This window comes from Mesoplodon mirus (genome assembly GCF_964341445.2).
Source record: "Mesoplodon mirus genome assembly, chromosome: 6".
NCBI lineage: Eukaryota > Metazoa > Chordata > Mammalia > Artiodactyla > Ziphiidae > Mesoplodon > Mesoplodon mirus.
In genome coordinates, this window is record NC_138982.1 from 78,082,635 (window position 1) to 78,098,437 (window position 15,803).

At 37.3% G+C, this 15,803-nt stretch overlaps 1 protein-coding gene across 5 annotated transcripts in view; it reads right to left on the reverse strand.

The window, feature by feature from the left end:
• Window positions 1–797: 797 nt before the first annotated feature.
• ACAD11 (acyl-CoA dehydrogenase family member 11) overlaps window positions 798–15,803 on the reverse strand; it is a 100,415-nt gene continuing 85,409 nt past the window's right edge. The window contains exons 18-20 of one of the 5 annotated variants that reach the window (XM_082626067.1): window positions 3,893–4,009; window positions 2,885–2,994; window positions 798–1,977 (exon numbers count right to left, since the gene is read on the reverse strand). In XM_082626067.1, coding sequence (XP_082482193.1) covers window positions 1,863–1,977; window positions 2,885–2,994; window positions 3,893–4,009 — 342 coding nt within the window. In that variant the 3' untranslated portion in view covers window positions 798–1,862. Of the gene's footprint in view, window positions 1,978–2,884; window positions 2,995–3,892; window positions 4,010–15,803 lie in introns of those variants that run through there. The other 4 variants (XM_082626065.1, XM_082626066.1, XM_082626068.1 and 1 more) reach the window with 4 other exon arrangements.

A 15,803-nucleotide genomic window follows, 5' to 3' on the forward strand; every position in this document is an offset into this window, starting at 1 on the left:
TACTCTTTTTTAACATGACTTTATCTGAATAACTTAAAGGTAGGTGAGAGAAGTGAATATGGATCACATGGGGGGATGGGTGAGGATGTGACAGACATAGATAAAAACAGATCAACTGAAATGAATCAACCACCAACATAGCCAGTTTTTCTCAAAGAGGAAAAAATTATCACAAAATTACAACTACCAGATATAACTTTTAATTCTAATTGTTCAGAAACAATCCTGATTTCTCCTAAATCACAGCTTTTAAAACTAGTAATAAGGTTGACCAGCTTGGGTTATAAGATTTTATCCACTTTAAATAAGGATGCCTTATAAAGTACTTTATTGCGGTTCACAAGTATCAAAGTGCTTCTATATGGCTTCAGTGATTCCCACACAAGCCCTCAGTAGATAAGGGTCCTCTAGGTTTAAAAGTTAATCCCAACGTACAAAAAGAAATACGAGGTGCAGCGAGGTTAAGGCTCAAAGGCAAATGTTTACAAAGCCCACATGACATGGGTTTCGTAAATGTCTGGCCCTAACCCCACTCCAAGATGACATTTAAATAATGATTGAAATAATCTCTATGCATCAATAAATTCATGTGATGTGTATGCTTTCTAATAAAACAGTTTTAAAGCTTTCCAAACTCAAAATACTTTCATTTGAAAATTTAAAAAAATTGCCAGTAACTATTCCAATTCCACAAACTAAAAATGCAACAAGAAACAGGTAAAATTCATTTAAATAATATATTTTATTTAACTCAATATATCCAAAATATTACCGTTTCAGCATGTAATCAATATTAAAAAAGTATTAATGAGACATTTAATTTTTTTTTCATACTGAGTCTTCAAAATCTGGTATATATTGTATACTTTCTTAATTTGGATGTTAAATTTTCATTCAAAATACTTGCTCTGTATTTAGATTTCATAAAATTTACATTTGCAAAAGACAATTCACATACCCAAGTTATTCCAAGCGTACTTAAAAGTTTTCCAGTAACTGAGTTGAGAATTTATATTTGGATTAATTAAAATATAAAAAAATCAAAAATTCAGTTCTTCAGTTATGCTGACCACAGTTCAGGTGCTCAAGACTTACAACATGGCCCGGGCTGCAGTCCTCAGCAGCGCTGACCTAAAGTCTCCAAGGATGTTGGCTTAGGGTGTTGATATTAACAGAATGATGTTCAGAGAACACTGTCTTTAATCTCCTCTCAAAACTGCATAACTTTCTTGTAGGTTAAACTATCCACTGTTAGCATCAACATTTTATACATAATTAAAATTTTTCTTAATTATATTTTCTCATAAGATGCCATGTCTTCTAGTAACAATCAGATTTTATGTATAAATGCTTCCTGTTGAATTATGAAGAGGCTTATAGCAATACAAACTCTAAAATGACCCAATCAGTCATCCATCTTTCTCCAGTGCAAACATTACCACAAAGTGTTAAACCAGCCCCTAAAACCAATGTTAAAAAGGGGATTCCCACAATATTTTTTACAAAGTAGTGATTAAATATTCCTTGAATATTTATTTAAGTGGAACAATTCCTGAAAGTAAAGAAGTGAAAATATTTTTACGCTATGCTTTAGTTCTCCAATTTATTTCATAATTTCTTTACAAGAGGAGCGTTTAAAAAATAAATGCTATACACTTAGGTGTTACACTGAATGACAACAGCTATGAAATTTCCTTTTTCACTGAAACCCTTGAAATTATAAGATTTTTAGTGTGACCCTTGAAATGACAAAACCCATTGATTAAAACAGATGCTCAAATCTTTACCAAAGTGAGTGATTAATCCTGTGCTTAAACTGCTGCAAAAGCTGAATGAGATACAAATGCTGCAGCCGATGAATTCTACACCTTGGCTCTCAGCCTTCTGGCTTGGTCCCACAGCTCCATTTTTGCGACTGCCGAGAGGTGAACTTCATCGGGCCCATCTGCTAAGCGCAATGTTCGCGTTAGGGCATACCTGCAAAAACACAAAGAGCAGGGATGGCAGGACTTATCAAAGAGGAACCTGATGCTTTAGCATCAGTCACTCTGATTCTAAGCCAAGATTATTAGTGTTTGAAATCTCGCCAAGGCAGTGATAAGAAAAATTGCACAGGGAAAATCAAGGAAAGTCAGCCCAAGGGCTTGTGAAATGCCATTTTCAAGTCCTCACCTTGGGAGTAGAATCTTAAATGGCACAGTGCAGTGGGCTTAATCTCAGTCTTGGTTTGCTGTACGTACTAGTATTTGCTAGAACTAGGAGATGTCTTAGGTAATCCACAGGCCATGAAGAATATATAACATTTATATACTATAAATATATAGTACTATATATTGAGTTCTTTCTTATTAAAAATTGATGGGGGATAAACTGATGGGGCACTAGACTCTTATCTCCAGTGTGAGAGAGAAGGTGGCACCATGCCCGGTGATGATGGGCAGTGGAGAGTATTCTTTCTTGATCCCAGCAAGCACATGTGGACATGAGATGGTGGCTGGCATGCACTGCCGCAGTCTGGCCACGGCCTCCGGGTGTGGGTGGTAAAGTGTCCTCAGTGCACACCTAAGCCTTGCTCTGCTCCCCTCCTCTCCTTCCTGTTCCAGGGTGAACCCCCATGAGTTATCTACAGCCCAGGAACCCTCAGTGCATCTTCTCAGTGTAAAAGTGAACATGATTGAGTGAAATGACAATTGTAATCATAAACTATCTATTGGTACTGAGCTCTATAGTAAAATACCTATATTGCCTCAGTTAGCCTTCAATTTTGCTTTAAAGTAAGTTAGTTATCTTTATTTTCTTCATAAACAGTTAGTATCAAGCCATCTGTAGATTTTTAACTCCAAGCCCATCAAATGTAGACGGTGATTAAATGACATCTACTCACATGTTAGCCAGAGGGTATTCATGGGAAACGCCGGCACCTCCACACACTTGGATGGCCTGGTCAATAATTTTGCAGACGGCCCGAGGGGCAGCCACTTTAATCATTGCAATCTACATAAACAAGATATAAAAAGAATGTTCCTTTCTTAGACAATACACAATGTGATAGAATTTGATATAGTCTGTATTTTCTTTGTGAAAATAAACAAGGGAACTTTCCTCCATACACACACCACTGAAACACGATCTTTGATGAAAGCCAACAAAGATCCACTAATGCAGCTAACGGACATATTTCAGTCAACACAGACCTTCAAAGGAAAGAGATATCTCTTCCAAATCACATTTTATTAACTTATTTATTACTTGCATTGTCTTGTTTCTGAAAGGATTTCAGGCAACTGATAAGTGACATTCATCACCTTAGAGATCATGAAGAGTTAAAAAGTCTTTGATAATCAGTTTTCCCTTGGCAATTTCGTTGCTTTTATAATTAAATGATCATGTTCTTATTCCAAATAAGGCCAGAAACATAAGAAGGTGGGGAAAAGAGGTGTCTTCTATGAAACATTTCTATGTGGCAGCACAGTGCTCTGCATTCTGTATCAACTTGGTCAGTCTTCGCTAGAACCCTAGGCCATAGGCAGACAGGTCAGATACTTTGCCCAAGGTCAAGAGGTTAGCAGAAATTAACATACCAGGTACAATTCCAAGTCAGTATAAAGTTTGGTATTTCTCTACTTTCTCTGCCTTCTGTTACTGCATCTCCAGAAAGCTGAAGATATTCTGCATCCTGAAAATCATTCCCTAAAGCAGCTCAGTGAAAGGAAAACTAGCAAGGGTGATTGTATAAATGTATAAATTATACATTTATAATTTTTAAACTGAAATCACATGGAAGCTTCCGATATTCTGAGTGCCCTCAAGCCACCATGAAACCTGGAATGCCCAAAGAGTGGGACAAAATTCTTGGAGAAGGCTTGGCAGATGGTGGTCCAAGGGGCCTCACCTCCTTCTTAGCACCAGAGCTGCCCAGAGTATCAATGCTGTGGGCAGCTTTCAAGGTCAACAAGCGGATCTCCTCAATGGCAATGCGGCTTTCAGCGATCCAGTGAGCCACCACCTCCTGCAGGGGAGCAAAGGGCAGCAGAAAAAGGAGATAAGCTGGTGTGTGAGTTCCACGTGTAACACAGACTGGTAGTTTGGTGAAAACATCATCTACGCCAAGGACTGTTCTCAAGCCTTACTCTATATGTTTTTATTTTTATTATATATTTTAAATTTATTTATTTATTTATTTATTTTATCTTTGGCTGCGTTGGGTCTTAGTTGCTGCATGTGGGCTTTCTCTAGTTGCGGTGAGTGGGGGCTACTCTTCGTTGTGGTGCATGGGCTTCTCATTGTGGTGGCCTCTCTTGTTGCAGAGCACAGGCTCTAGGCATGCGGGCTTCAGTAGTTGTGGCATGCGGGCTCAGTATTTGTGGCGCACGGGATTAGTTGCTCCATGACATGTGAGGTCTTCCCAGACCAGGGCTTGAACCCGTGTTCCCTGCGTTGGCAGGCAGGTTCTTAACCACTGCGCCACTGGGGAAGTCCTCTATATATTTTTAAATGGAAGAGTTAATTTGTTTGAAATAACCAGCCAGCCACTTACCCATGGAATGCTGCAGGTAACATTGGTGGATTTTAGAAAAAAACTTTATTTGCTCAGAAAAATAATTTATTTTGGATATCCTGGTGTCTAAAGTTAAGATGGTCTAACTGAGCAATTGTCTTATTGCCAAGACACTCCTTACTGGCCTTTCTGAATGCTAACTGCACAGTACCATTGAAACTTGGTTAAATGTAAGGTGGTGGACCTGCTTATAGACCATCTAGATAATTCCTAAGATAATTTCAGTGTGAGAATGGTCCAGCATCCTTTGTTGTGTTATTACTATTATTTATTTAGTAAACATGAACTTTTTCTTTGGTGAAGAGTTCTATGAATTTTAACACATGTATACACTGGTATAACCACAATCAAGATACAGAACAGTTTCATCTCCCCCCAAAAACTCCCTCATGCTGCCCCTTTTTAGCCCTACTTCTGCCCTCTAGCAACCACTGAATGGTTCTCAGTTATTATACTGTTGCCTTTTCCAGAATGTCATATAAATGGAATCATTTAGCATGTATTCTTTAGAGGCCGGCTTCCTTCACTCAGCATAATTCCTTTGAATTTCATCCGAATTGTTCTGTGTATCAACTGTCCATTCCTCTTTATCACTGAGTAGTATTCCATTGTAGGGATGTACCACAATTTGTTTTTCCATTCACCTGCTGAAGGACAGTTGGGTTGTTTCCAGTTTTTGGTGAATTATTAACAGAGCTTCTGTAAATATCTGTATATGGGTTTCTGTGTGAACATACCTTTTTTTTTTTTTTTTTTTTTTTTTTTGCGGTATGCGGGCCTCTCACTGTTGTGGCCTCTCCCGTTGCGGAGCACAGGCTCCGGATGCGCAGGCCCAGCGGCCATGGCTCACGGGCCCAGCCGCTCCGCGGCATATGGGATCCTCCCAGACCGGGGCACGAACCCATGTCCCCTGCATTGGCAGGCGGACTCTCAACCACTGCGCCACCAGGGAGGCCCGTACCTTTTTATTTTTTAAAGCAAATACCAGGAGTGGAATTGTTAGGTCATGTGATAAATACTTATAAGAAGCCATCAAAGTTTTCCAGAGTGACTGTACTATTTTGCCTCCCCACCAGCAGTATATGAGTTCCAGTTACTCTCCAAACCATCAGCACTTGCTATTGTCAATATTTTAAAATTTTAGCCATGTTAACAATGTGCAGAGATATCTTATGGTGGTTTTAATTTGCATTTCCCTAATTGCTGATGATATTGGTCACCTCTTGATATGTTTATTTGCCATTTATATATTCTGTTTGGTGACAAGTCTGTTCAAGTCATTTGCCCATTTTTTAATTGGGCTTAGAGAGCTGGGCTTAGAGTTCATTATTCAGTCATTTGTTAGATAGGCAATTTGCAAACACTTTCTCCCAGTCCATAGCTTTTTTCATTCTCTTAATAGTGACTTTCATAGTGCCAAAATGTTCAATTTTAATGAAGTACAATTTGTCAAATTTTTTCCCTTATGTGTCATGTTTTTGGTGCATGTCTAAGAACATTTTGCCTAATACCAGGTCAGGAGACTTTTATCTTCGTGATATTTTCACCTATATAAAAAAGTCAATTGACCCATGGTTTTATGAGTCTATTTCTAGACCTGCTATTCTGTTCCAAAGACCTATGTGTCTCTCCTTATACCACACTGTCTTGACTGTCGTAGCTTATGGTAAGTCTTCAATCAGATACTGTGATTCCTCCAATTTTACTCTTCTTTTTCAAACTGTTTTATTATTTTAGTTTCTCTGCATTTCCATATAAATTCTAGGATCAACTTGCTTGTGTCTACAAAAATGTTCTGCTGGGATTCTGATTGGAATTACATTAAACCTATAGATCAATTTGAGAATAGCTGACATCTTTACTATGTTAGCCTTCCAATCCATGAACACAGTATTTCTTTGTATTCATTTAGGCTTCTTTTGGTTTATTTTACACTTTTATAATTTTTAGCATGTAGATTCTATACATGTTTTGTTAGATTTGTACTTATTTCCTTTCTTAGTCTATTGTAAATGGTATTTTAAAAATTTCAGCTTCCAATTGTTCACTGCTAGTATACAGAAATAAAATTAATTTTATGTGTTGATTCAATCCTATGACTTTGCTAAACTCACTTATTATTAGTTCTAGGAGGATTGTTTTGTTTAGTTTGGTAGATTTCTAAGGATTTTCTACACAATCATGTTGTCTGCAAAGAGGGGCAGTTTTATTTATTTTTTTCCCCAACTATGCACTTTATTTCTTTTTCTTGTCTCACCACAATGGCTAAGACTTCCTCTATGATGATAAAGAGCAGTGGTGATGGGACTTCCCTGGTGGCACAGTGTTTAAGAATCTGCCTGCCAATGCAGGGGACATGGGTTCGAGCCCTAGTCTGGGAAGATCCCACATGATGCCGAGCAACCAAGTCCGTGTGCCAAAACTACTGAGCTTATGCTCTAGAGCCTGTGAGCCACAACTACTGAGCCCATGTGCTGCCACTACTGAAGCTTGTGCATCTAGAGCCCATGCTCTGCAACAAGAGAAGCCACCGCAATGAGAAGTCCGTGCACTGCAATGAAGAGTAGCCCCCGCTCGCCCCAACTAGAGAAAGCCTGCGTGCAGCAATGAAGACCCAACACAGCTAAAAATAAATAAATAAAAATTTTAAAAGTGTTAAAAAAAAAAAAACAGCAGTGGTGAGAGTAAACATCCTTGCTTTTTTCCCAATCTTGGGAATGAAAACATTCAGTTTTTCATTATTAAGTAAGATGTTGGCTGTAGAATTTTTAGATGCTCCATATCAGGTTAAATAAATTCCTTTCTATCTCTAGTATGCTGAGAGTTTTATCATGAATAGATGCTGAATTTTGTCAAGTGCCTTTTTCTATCAATCGATATGATCATGTGGCTTTTCTTTTCTAGGCTGTTAATATGGCACATTACAGTGAGTAATTTTCTTAATGATTGATATTTGAATATGAATCAGCCTTGCATTCCTGGGATAAACCTCACTTGTTTGTTCTTTTTACATATTGCTGGATTACATTTGCTAGGTTTTTGCATCTATACTGGTCTGTAGTTTGTTCTTGTCTGGTTTTGGATTAGTGTAATTCTGGTCTCATAAATGAGTTGGCAAGTGCTTGCTCCTCTTCATTTTTCTGGAAGAGATTGTGTGGAATTTGTGTTATTTCTTCTTTAACTGTTTAGCAGAATTTACCAGTGATACCATTTGGGCCTGAAGATTTCTTTTCTCAGGATATTTTAAACTGTGTATTCAGCTTCTTTAATAGTTGTAGAACCATTCAGGTTATCTATTTCACATTCAGTGAGTTTTGGTATTTTGTGGCTTTTGAGGAATTGATCCATTTCATCTAAGTTGCTAAATTTATGTGCTCTGCATACATGCCTGAGTGTGTGTTTCCTAAGCCCCAGATCTAGAGTGGAGCAGACTCTACCTCAGATTCAGTACCAGTCCCTATTCTCCAGTTCAGGTTTTCCCAGAGAGCTCCACATTGTGGTTTATAGAATACTTGCACAAATTATGAAATTGGTATTTCCGAAGACTTCTATATCCAGGAAGGTGGAAAAGATGTACTTTTCCCTATTCCTCCTGCAAAGTACAACTAAAATCTTGGGCATCATCCATAGGACAAAAACAAGAAGACTCTGAAAGGTAGAGAGAAGAAGCCAGACTGGCCAGGGACTTTGGAAACAGAAGAACAACATGGTAGTAAGTTCCCTCCGTTTCCTCTTTGTCTCATATATCCCAGACTTGGAGCTGAAGAAGCCAGCAACCTGGAAATACCAATGAGCACAGACAAAAATCAAACGAAAAACAGCCTCAACAAATACTGTCTTTAGCTGAAGGATTGGGAAGGGGCAGCTAGAAGGACAGAAAACTTAGAGAATAACCATTCTACCCAAGCCAATACTAAAGAAAAAAGCACTGGCCCCACTCCTATTCATGCCAGCACAGACTTCCACCTTTGTGAGTGCTGAGATGAGGTACCTCAACACCCTTGCCAGGGTGGTATCAGACAGAGAGTGTCAAGTAAGGAGCGACAACAGGAACAAGTTCCCTCCCCTCTATGATGTCATTGGGAACCACCCAGTGATGAGAATGCACCCCTTTTCTCAGCTATCAGTGGAGACTGAGCAGGAAGCTGGACTTCTACCTACCTCTGCCTGGCAGTAATGAGGTGCAACCCCTTCCTCTAACAGAGCAGTGTCAGAGAAACCCAGCTAAAATAGAAAGTTTAAATAAGATCCAGAATCTCATAACATAATATGAAAATGTCTAGGTTTTAACAAAAAATTATTTGTCATGCCAAAACCCAGGAAGTCTCAAAATTTATGATGATGACAACACTGAGATAACAGAAATGTTATAATTTCTGACAAAGATTTTAAAGCAACTATGATAAAAATGCTTCAATCAGTAAATAGAAAAACAACTGAAACAAATGAGAAAACAGAAAGTCTCAGCAAAGGAACTTAAGTCTTAGTAATGAAATTACTAAGAAGAAATAAAGAAGAAAAAAATGGATATTTTGTAACTGAAAAATATAACCATTTAAATAAAAAGCTCAGTGGATGGGCTCAACAGCAGAATGGAGGGGACAAAGGAACAAATCAGTGAACTGGAAGACAGGACAATAGCAATTGCCCAATCTGAACTACAGAGAGAAAATAGACCAAAAATTTTTTTTAAAGAATAGCATTAAAATAAACAAATTAATTAATTAAAAAATTTAAAAAAAGAGGATCTCAAGGAAAATTGAAAAATACACTGATGGGATTAATATGAAAATACAATACATAAAAATTTGTGGAATACAGGTAAAGCAGTGTTGAGAGGAAAATTTACAGCACTAAACACATAGATTAGAAAAGAGGAAATGTCTCACATCAATACTCCTTGCTACCGCACCAAGAACCTAGAAAAAAAGAGCAAAATAAGTCTGAAGAAAGCAAAAGAAAGGATATGATAAATAGCAGAAATCAATAAAATTGAAAACAAAACAAAAAAATAGAGAAAATCAATGAAACAAAGATCTTGTTAATGTTAAGTCATATCAATTATTATATTGTATAATTTTATATATTAATAATTAATATATATTCTTTGAAAAGACCAGTAAAATTGAAGACCTCTAACAAGACAGACAAAGGAAAAGGAAGGCACAAATAACTAATTTCAGTAATGAAACAGGGTATCACTGAAGACCCTGCAGACATCAATAGGATAACAGGAGAATATTATGAACAACTCTAAACACATAAAATTGACAGCTTAGACAAAATGGATCACTTCCTCAAAAAATACAAACCACCACAATTCATTCAATATAAAATAGATAATGTGAATAACCCTATAACTATTAAGGAAACTGAACTGTAAATTAAAAACAACCCCCAGGGCTTCCCTGGTGGCGCAGTGGTTGACAGTCCACCTGCTGATGCAGGGGACACGGGTTCGTGCCCTGGTCCGGGAAGATCCCACATGCCGCGGAGCAGCTGGGCCCGTGAGCCATGGCCGCTAAGCCTGCACGTCCGGAGCCTGTGCTCCGCAACGGGAGAGGCCACAACAGTGAGAGGCCCGCGTACCGCAAAAAAAAAAAAAAAAAACAACCCCCAGACCAAATCTCCAGGCCCAAATAGTTTCATTGGAGAACTCTACCAAATGTCTAAAGAAGAATTAACATAAATCTAGACAATCTGGTTTTCTTTAATTAACAATAATCTTTTGATGTTCAGACTACCTGCCCTTTGTTGCAAAACTCCTATATATCCTGGCTCCCTCCTAGGAACAGTTCTCTCAGGGTTACTTGAGATGCTGCCTCTCAGGCTTGAAGTCCTAAAAATTTCTACCAAGTAAAACATAACTCTTGGGACTTCCCTGGTGGGCCAGTGGGTTAGACTCTGTGCTCCCTATGCAGGGGGCCCATGATCAATCCCTGGTTGGGGAACTAGATCCCGCATGCTTGCAGCAACTAAGAGTGCACATGCCACAACTAAGAAGTCTGCGTGCTTTAACTAAGAACCCATGTGCCACAACTAAGAGAGTCCACATGTTGCAACTAAAGATCACGCATGCCGCAAATAAGACCTGGCGCAGCCAAAATAAAAAATAAATAGTAAATTTAAAAAGCAATAAAACTTTCAAAAAATAAAAATAATTATACATAATGACAAAGTAGGGTTTATTCTAAGGATGAAAAGCTAGTTTAGTATTGAAAATCCATCAATGTACTCCATCGTATTAACAAGCTGAAAAAAAATCACATGGTCATACAAATTAATGTAGAAGAATCATTTGACAAAATTCAACGTTCATTCATGATAAAAACTCTCAGAAAACTAGTTATAGAGGGGAATTCAACTTAACAAAGAACATCTACAAAAAAACTACAGCCAACATTATGCATAATGTTCTCCTAAGAAACTGGATCACTCATACACAGCTGGTGAGAATGAAAAATGGCATAGTCATTCTGGAAGACAGTTTGGTGGTTTCTTAAAAAAGTAAACATGCAACTACTGTATGACCCAGCAACTGCGTTTTTAGGCACTTATACCAGAGAAATAAAGACTTAAGTTGATGCTAAAACCTATACTTGAATGTTTATAGCAGCTTTATTTGTAACAGCTCAAAACTGAAAAGAACCCAAATATCCCTCAACAGGTGAATAGTTAAACTGTGATAATCCACACCAAGGAATACTACTCAGCAATAAAAAGAAGCCAGCTACTGATACATATAACCTGGATGGATCTCCAAAAACTTATGCTGAATGAAAAAAACCAACCCCCAAAGTTTAAATACTGTATAATTTCTTTTCTGAAATGACAAAATTACAAAGATAAAGAACAGATTAGTGGTTGCCAGGAGTTAAGGAGGAAGGAGTGGTGAGAGTGAAGTGGGTGCAGCTATAAAAGGACAACATGGGGGCTCTTTGTGGTAATGGAAATGTTCTGTATCTTGACTGTATTGATGACAATATCTTGGTTCTGATAATGTATTATAGTTTGATAAGATGTTGCAATTGTGGGAAACTGGGTCAAAGGTACAAGGTTTCTCTGTATTATTTTTTTTCTTTTTTTTGAATTTTATTTTATTTATTTTTTTATACAGCACGTTCTTATTAGTCATCCATTTTATACATATCAGTGTATACATGTCAATCACAATCACCCAATACATCAACCCCCACACCCACCCCCCCACCGCTTTCCCCCCTTGGTGTCCATACGTTTGTGCTCTACGTCTGTGTCTCAATTTCTGCCCTGAAAACTGGTTCATCTGTACCATTTTTCTAGGTTCCATATATATGTGTTAATATACGATATTTGTTTTTCTCTTTCTGATTTACTTCACGCTGTATGACAGTCTCTAGATCCATTCACATCTCAACAAATGACCCAATTTCATTCCTTTTTATGGCTGAGTAATACTCTATTGTATATATGTACAACATCTTCTTTATCCATTCATCTGTCGATGGGCATTTAGGTTGTTTCCATGACCTGGCTATTGTAAATAGTGCTGCAATGAACATTGGGGTGCATGTGTCTTTTTGAATTATGGTTTTCTCTGGGTATATGCCCAGCAGTGGGATTGCTGAATCATACGGTAATTCTATTTTTAGTTTTTTAAGGAACCTCCATACTGTTCTCCATAGTGGCTGTATCAATTTACATTCCCACCAACAGGGCCAGAGGGTTCCCTTTTCTCCACACCCTCTCCAACATTTGCTGCTTGTAGATTTTCTGATGATGCCCATTCTAACTGGTGTGAGGTGATACCACATTGTAGTTTTGATTTGCATTTCTCTAATAATTAGTGATGTTGAGCAGCTTTTCATGTGCTTCTTCGTCATCTGTATGTCTTCTTTGGAGAAAAGTCTATTTAGGTCTTCTGCCCATTTTTGGATGGGGTTGTTTGGTTTTTTGAAACTGAGTTGCACGAGCTGCTTCTAAAATTGCAGGTTAATCCTTTGTGAGTTGCTTCATTTCCAAATATTTTCTCCCATTCTGAGGGTTGTCTTTTCATCTTGTTTATGATTTCCTTTGCTGTGCAAAAGTTTGTAAGTTTCATTAAGTGCCATTTGTATATTTTTGTTTTTATTTCCAGTTCTCTAGAAGGTGGGTCGAAAAGGATCTTGCTGTGATTTATATCATAGAGTGTTCTGCCTATGTTTTTCTCTAAGAGTTTGATAGTGTCTGGCCTTATATTTAGGTCTTTAATCCATTTTGAGTTTATTTTTGTGTATGGTATTAGGGAGTGTCCTAATTTCATTCTTTTACATGTAGCTGTCCAGTTTTCCCAGCACCACTTATTGAAGAGGCTGTCTTTTCTCCATTGCATATTCTTGTATCCTTTATCAAAAATAAGGTGACCATATGTGCATGGGTTTAGCTCTGGGCGTTGGATCCTGTTCCATTGATCTATATTTCTGTTTTTGTGCCTGTACCATACTGTCTTGATTGCTGTAGCTTTGTAGTATAATCTGAAGTCAGGGAGCCTGATTCCTCCAGCTCTGTTTTTCTTTCTCAAGATTGCTTTGGCTATTCAGGAGTCTTTTGTGTTTCCATACAAATTGTGAAATTTTTTGTTCTAGTTCTCTGAAAAATGCCAGTGGTAGTTTGATAGGGATTGCACTGAATCTGTAAATTGCTTTGGGTAGTAGAGTCATTTTCACAATGCTGATTCTTCCAATCCAAGAACATGGTATATCTCTCCATCTATTTGTATCATCTTTAATTTCTTTCATTAGTGTCATAATTTTCTGCATACAGGTCTTTTGTCTACTTAGGTAGGTTTATTCCTAGGTATTTTATTCTTTATGTTGCAGTGGTAAATGGGAGGGTTTCCTTAATTCACTTTCAGATTTTTCATCATTAGTGTATAGGAATGCAAGAGATTTCTGTGCATTAATTTTGTATCCTGCTACTTTACCACATTCATTGATTAGATCTACTGGTTTTCTGGTAACACCTTTAGGATTCTCTATGTATAGCATCATGTCATCTGCAAACAGTGACAGTTTTACTTCTTCTTTTCCGATTTGGATTCCTTTTATTTCTTTTTCTTCTCTGATTGCTGAGGCTAAAACTTCCAAAACAATGTTGAATAATAGTGGTGAGAGTGGGCAACCTTGTCCTGTTCCTGATCTTAGTGGAAATGGTTTCAGTTTTTCACCATTGAGGATGATGTTGGCTGTGGGTTTGTCATATATGGACTTTATTATGTTGAGGTAAGTTGTCTCTATGCCTACTTCCTGGAGTGTTTTTATCATAAATTGGTGTTGAATTTTTTCAAAAGCTTTTTCTGCATCTATTGAGATGATCATATGGCTTTTCTTCTTCAATTTGTTAATATGGTATATCACATTGATTGATTTGCATATATTGAAGAATCCTTGCATTCCTGGGATAAACCCCGCTTGAGCATGGTGTATAATCCTTTTAATGTGCTGTTGGATTCTGTTTGCTATTATTTTGTTGAGGATTATTGCATCTATGTTCATCAGTGATATTGGTTTTCTTTTTTTGTGACATCTTTGTCTGGTTTTGGTATCAGGGTGATGGTGGCCTCGTAGAAAGAGTTTGGGAGTGTTTCTCACTCTACTATAGTTTGGAAGAGTTTGAGAAGGAAAGGTGTTAGCTCTTCCCTAAATGTTTGATAGAATTCGCCTCTGAATCCATCTGGTCCTGAGCTTTTGTTTGTTGGAATATTTTTAATCACAGTTTCAATTTCAGTGCTTGTGATTGGTCCGTTTATATTTTCTGTTTCTTCCTGGTTCAGTCTCAGAATGTTTTGCTTTTCTAAGAATTTTTCCATTTCTTCCAGGTTGTCCATTTTTTGGCATAGAGCTGCTTGTAGTAATCGCTTATGATCCTTTGTATCTCTGCAGTGTCAGTAGTTACTTCTCTTTTTTCATTTCTAATTCTATTGATTTGAGTCCTCTCCCTCTTTTTCTTGATGAGGCTGGCTGACGGTTTATCAATTTTGTTTATCTTCTCAAAGAACCAGCTTTGAGTTTTATTGATCTTTGTTATTGTTTCCTTCATTTCTTTTTCATTTATTTCTGATCTGATATTTATGATTTCTTTCCTCCTCCTAACTTTGGGTTTTTTTTGTTCTTCTTTCTCTAATTGCTTTAGGTGTAAGGTTAGGTTGTTTGAGATGTTTCTAATTTTTTAAGGTAGGATTGTATTTCTATAAACTTCCCTCTTAGAACTGCTTTTGCTCCATCACATAGGTTTTGGGTCATATGTTTTCATTTTCATTTGTTTCTAGGTATTTTTTGATTTCCTGTCTGATTTTTTCAGTGATCTCCTGGTTATTAAGTAGTGTATTGTTTAGCCTCCAAGTGTTTGTGTTTTTCACAGCTTTTTTTCCTGTAATTGATATGTAGTCTCATAGCGTTGTAGTAGGAAAAGATACTTGATACAATTTCAATTTTCTTAAATTTACTGAGGTTTGATTTGTGACCCAAGATATGATCCATCCTGCAGAAAATTCCATGAGAACCTGAGAAGAAAGTGTATTCTGTTATTTTTGGATGGAATGTCCTATAAATATCAATTAAGTCCATCTTGTTGAATGTGTTACTGTCAATTTCCCCTTTTATGGCTGTTAGTATTTGCCTTATGTATTGCGGTGCTCCTATGCCGGGTGCATAAATATTTACAATTGTTATATCTTCTTCTTGGATTGATCCCTTGACTATTATGTAGTGTCCTTCTTTGTCTCTTGTAATAGTCTTTATTTTAAAGTCTATTTTGTCTGATATGAGAACTGCTACTCCAGCTTTCTGTTGATTTTCATTTGCATGGAATACCTTTTCCATCCCCTCACTTTCAGTCTGTATGTGTCCCTAGGTCTGAAGTGGGTCTCTTGTATATGGGTTTTGTTTTTGTATCCTTTGTATCCTTTCAGCCAGTGTAGGTCTTTTGGTTGGAGCATTTACTCCATTTACATTTAAAGTAATTATCAATATGTATGTTCCTATTACCATTTTCTTAATTGTTTTGGGTTTATTATTGTAGGTCTTTTCCTTCTCTTGTGTTTCCTGCCTAGAGAAGTTCCTTTAGCATTTGTTGTAAAGCTGGTTTGGTGGTGCTGAATTCTGTTAGCTTTTGCTCGTCAGTAAAGGTTTTAGTTTCTCCGGCGAATCTGAATGAGATCCTTGCTGGGTAATCTTGGTTGTAGGTTTTTCCCTTTCATCACTTTAAATATGTATTGCCACTCCTTCCT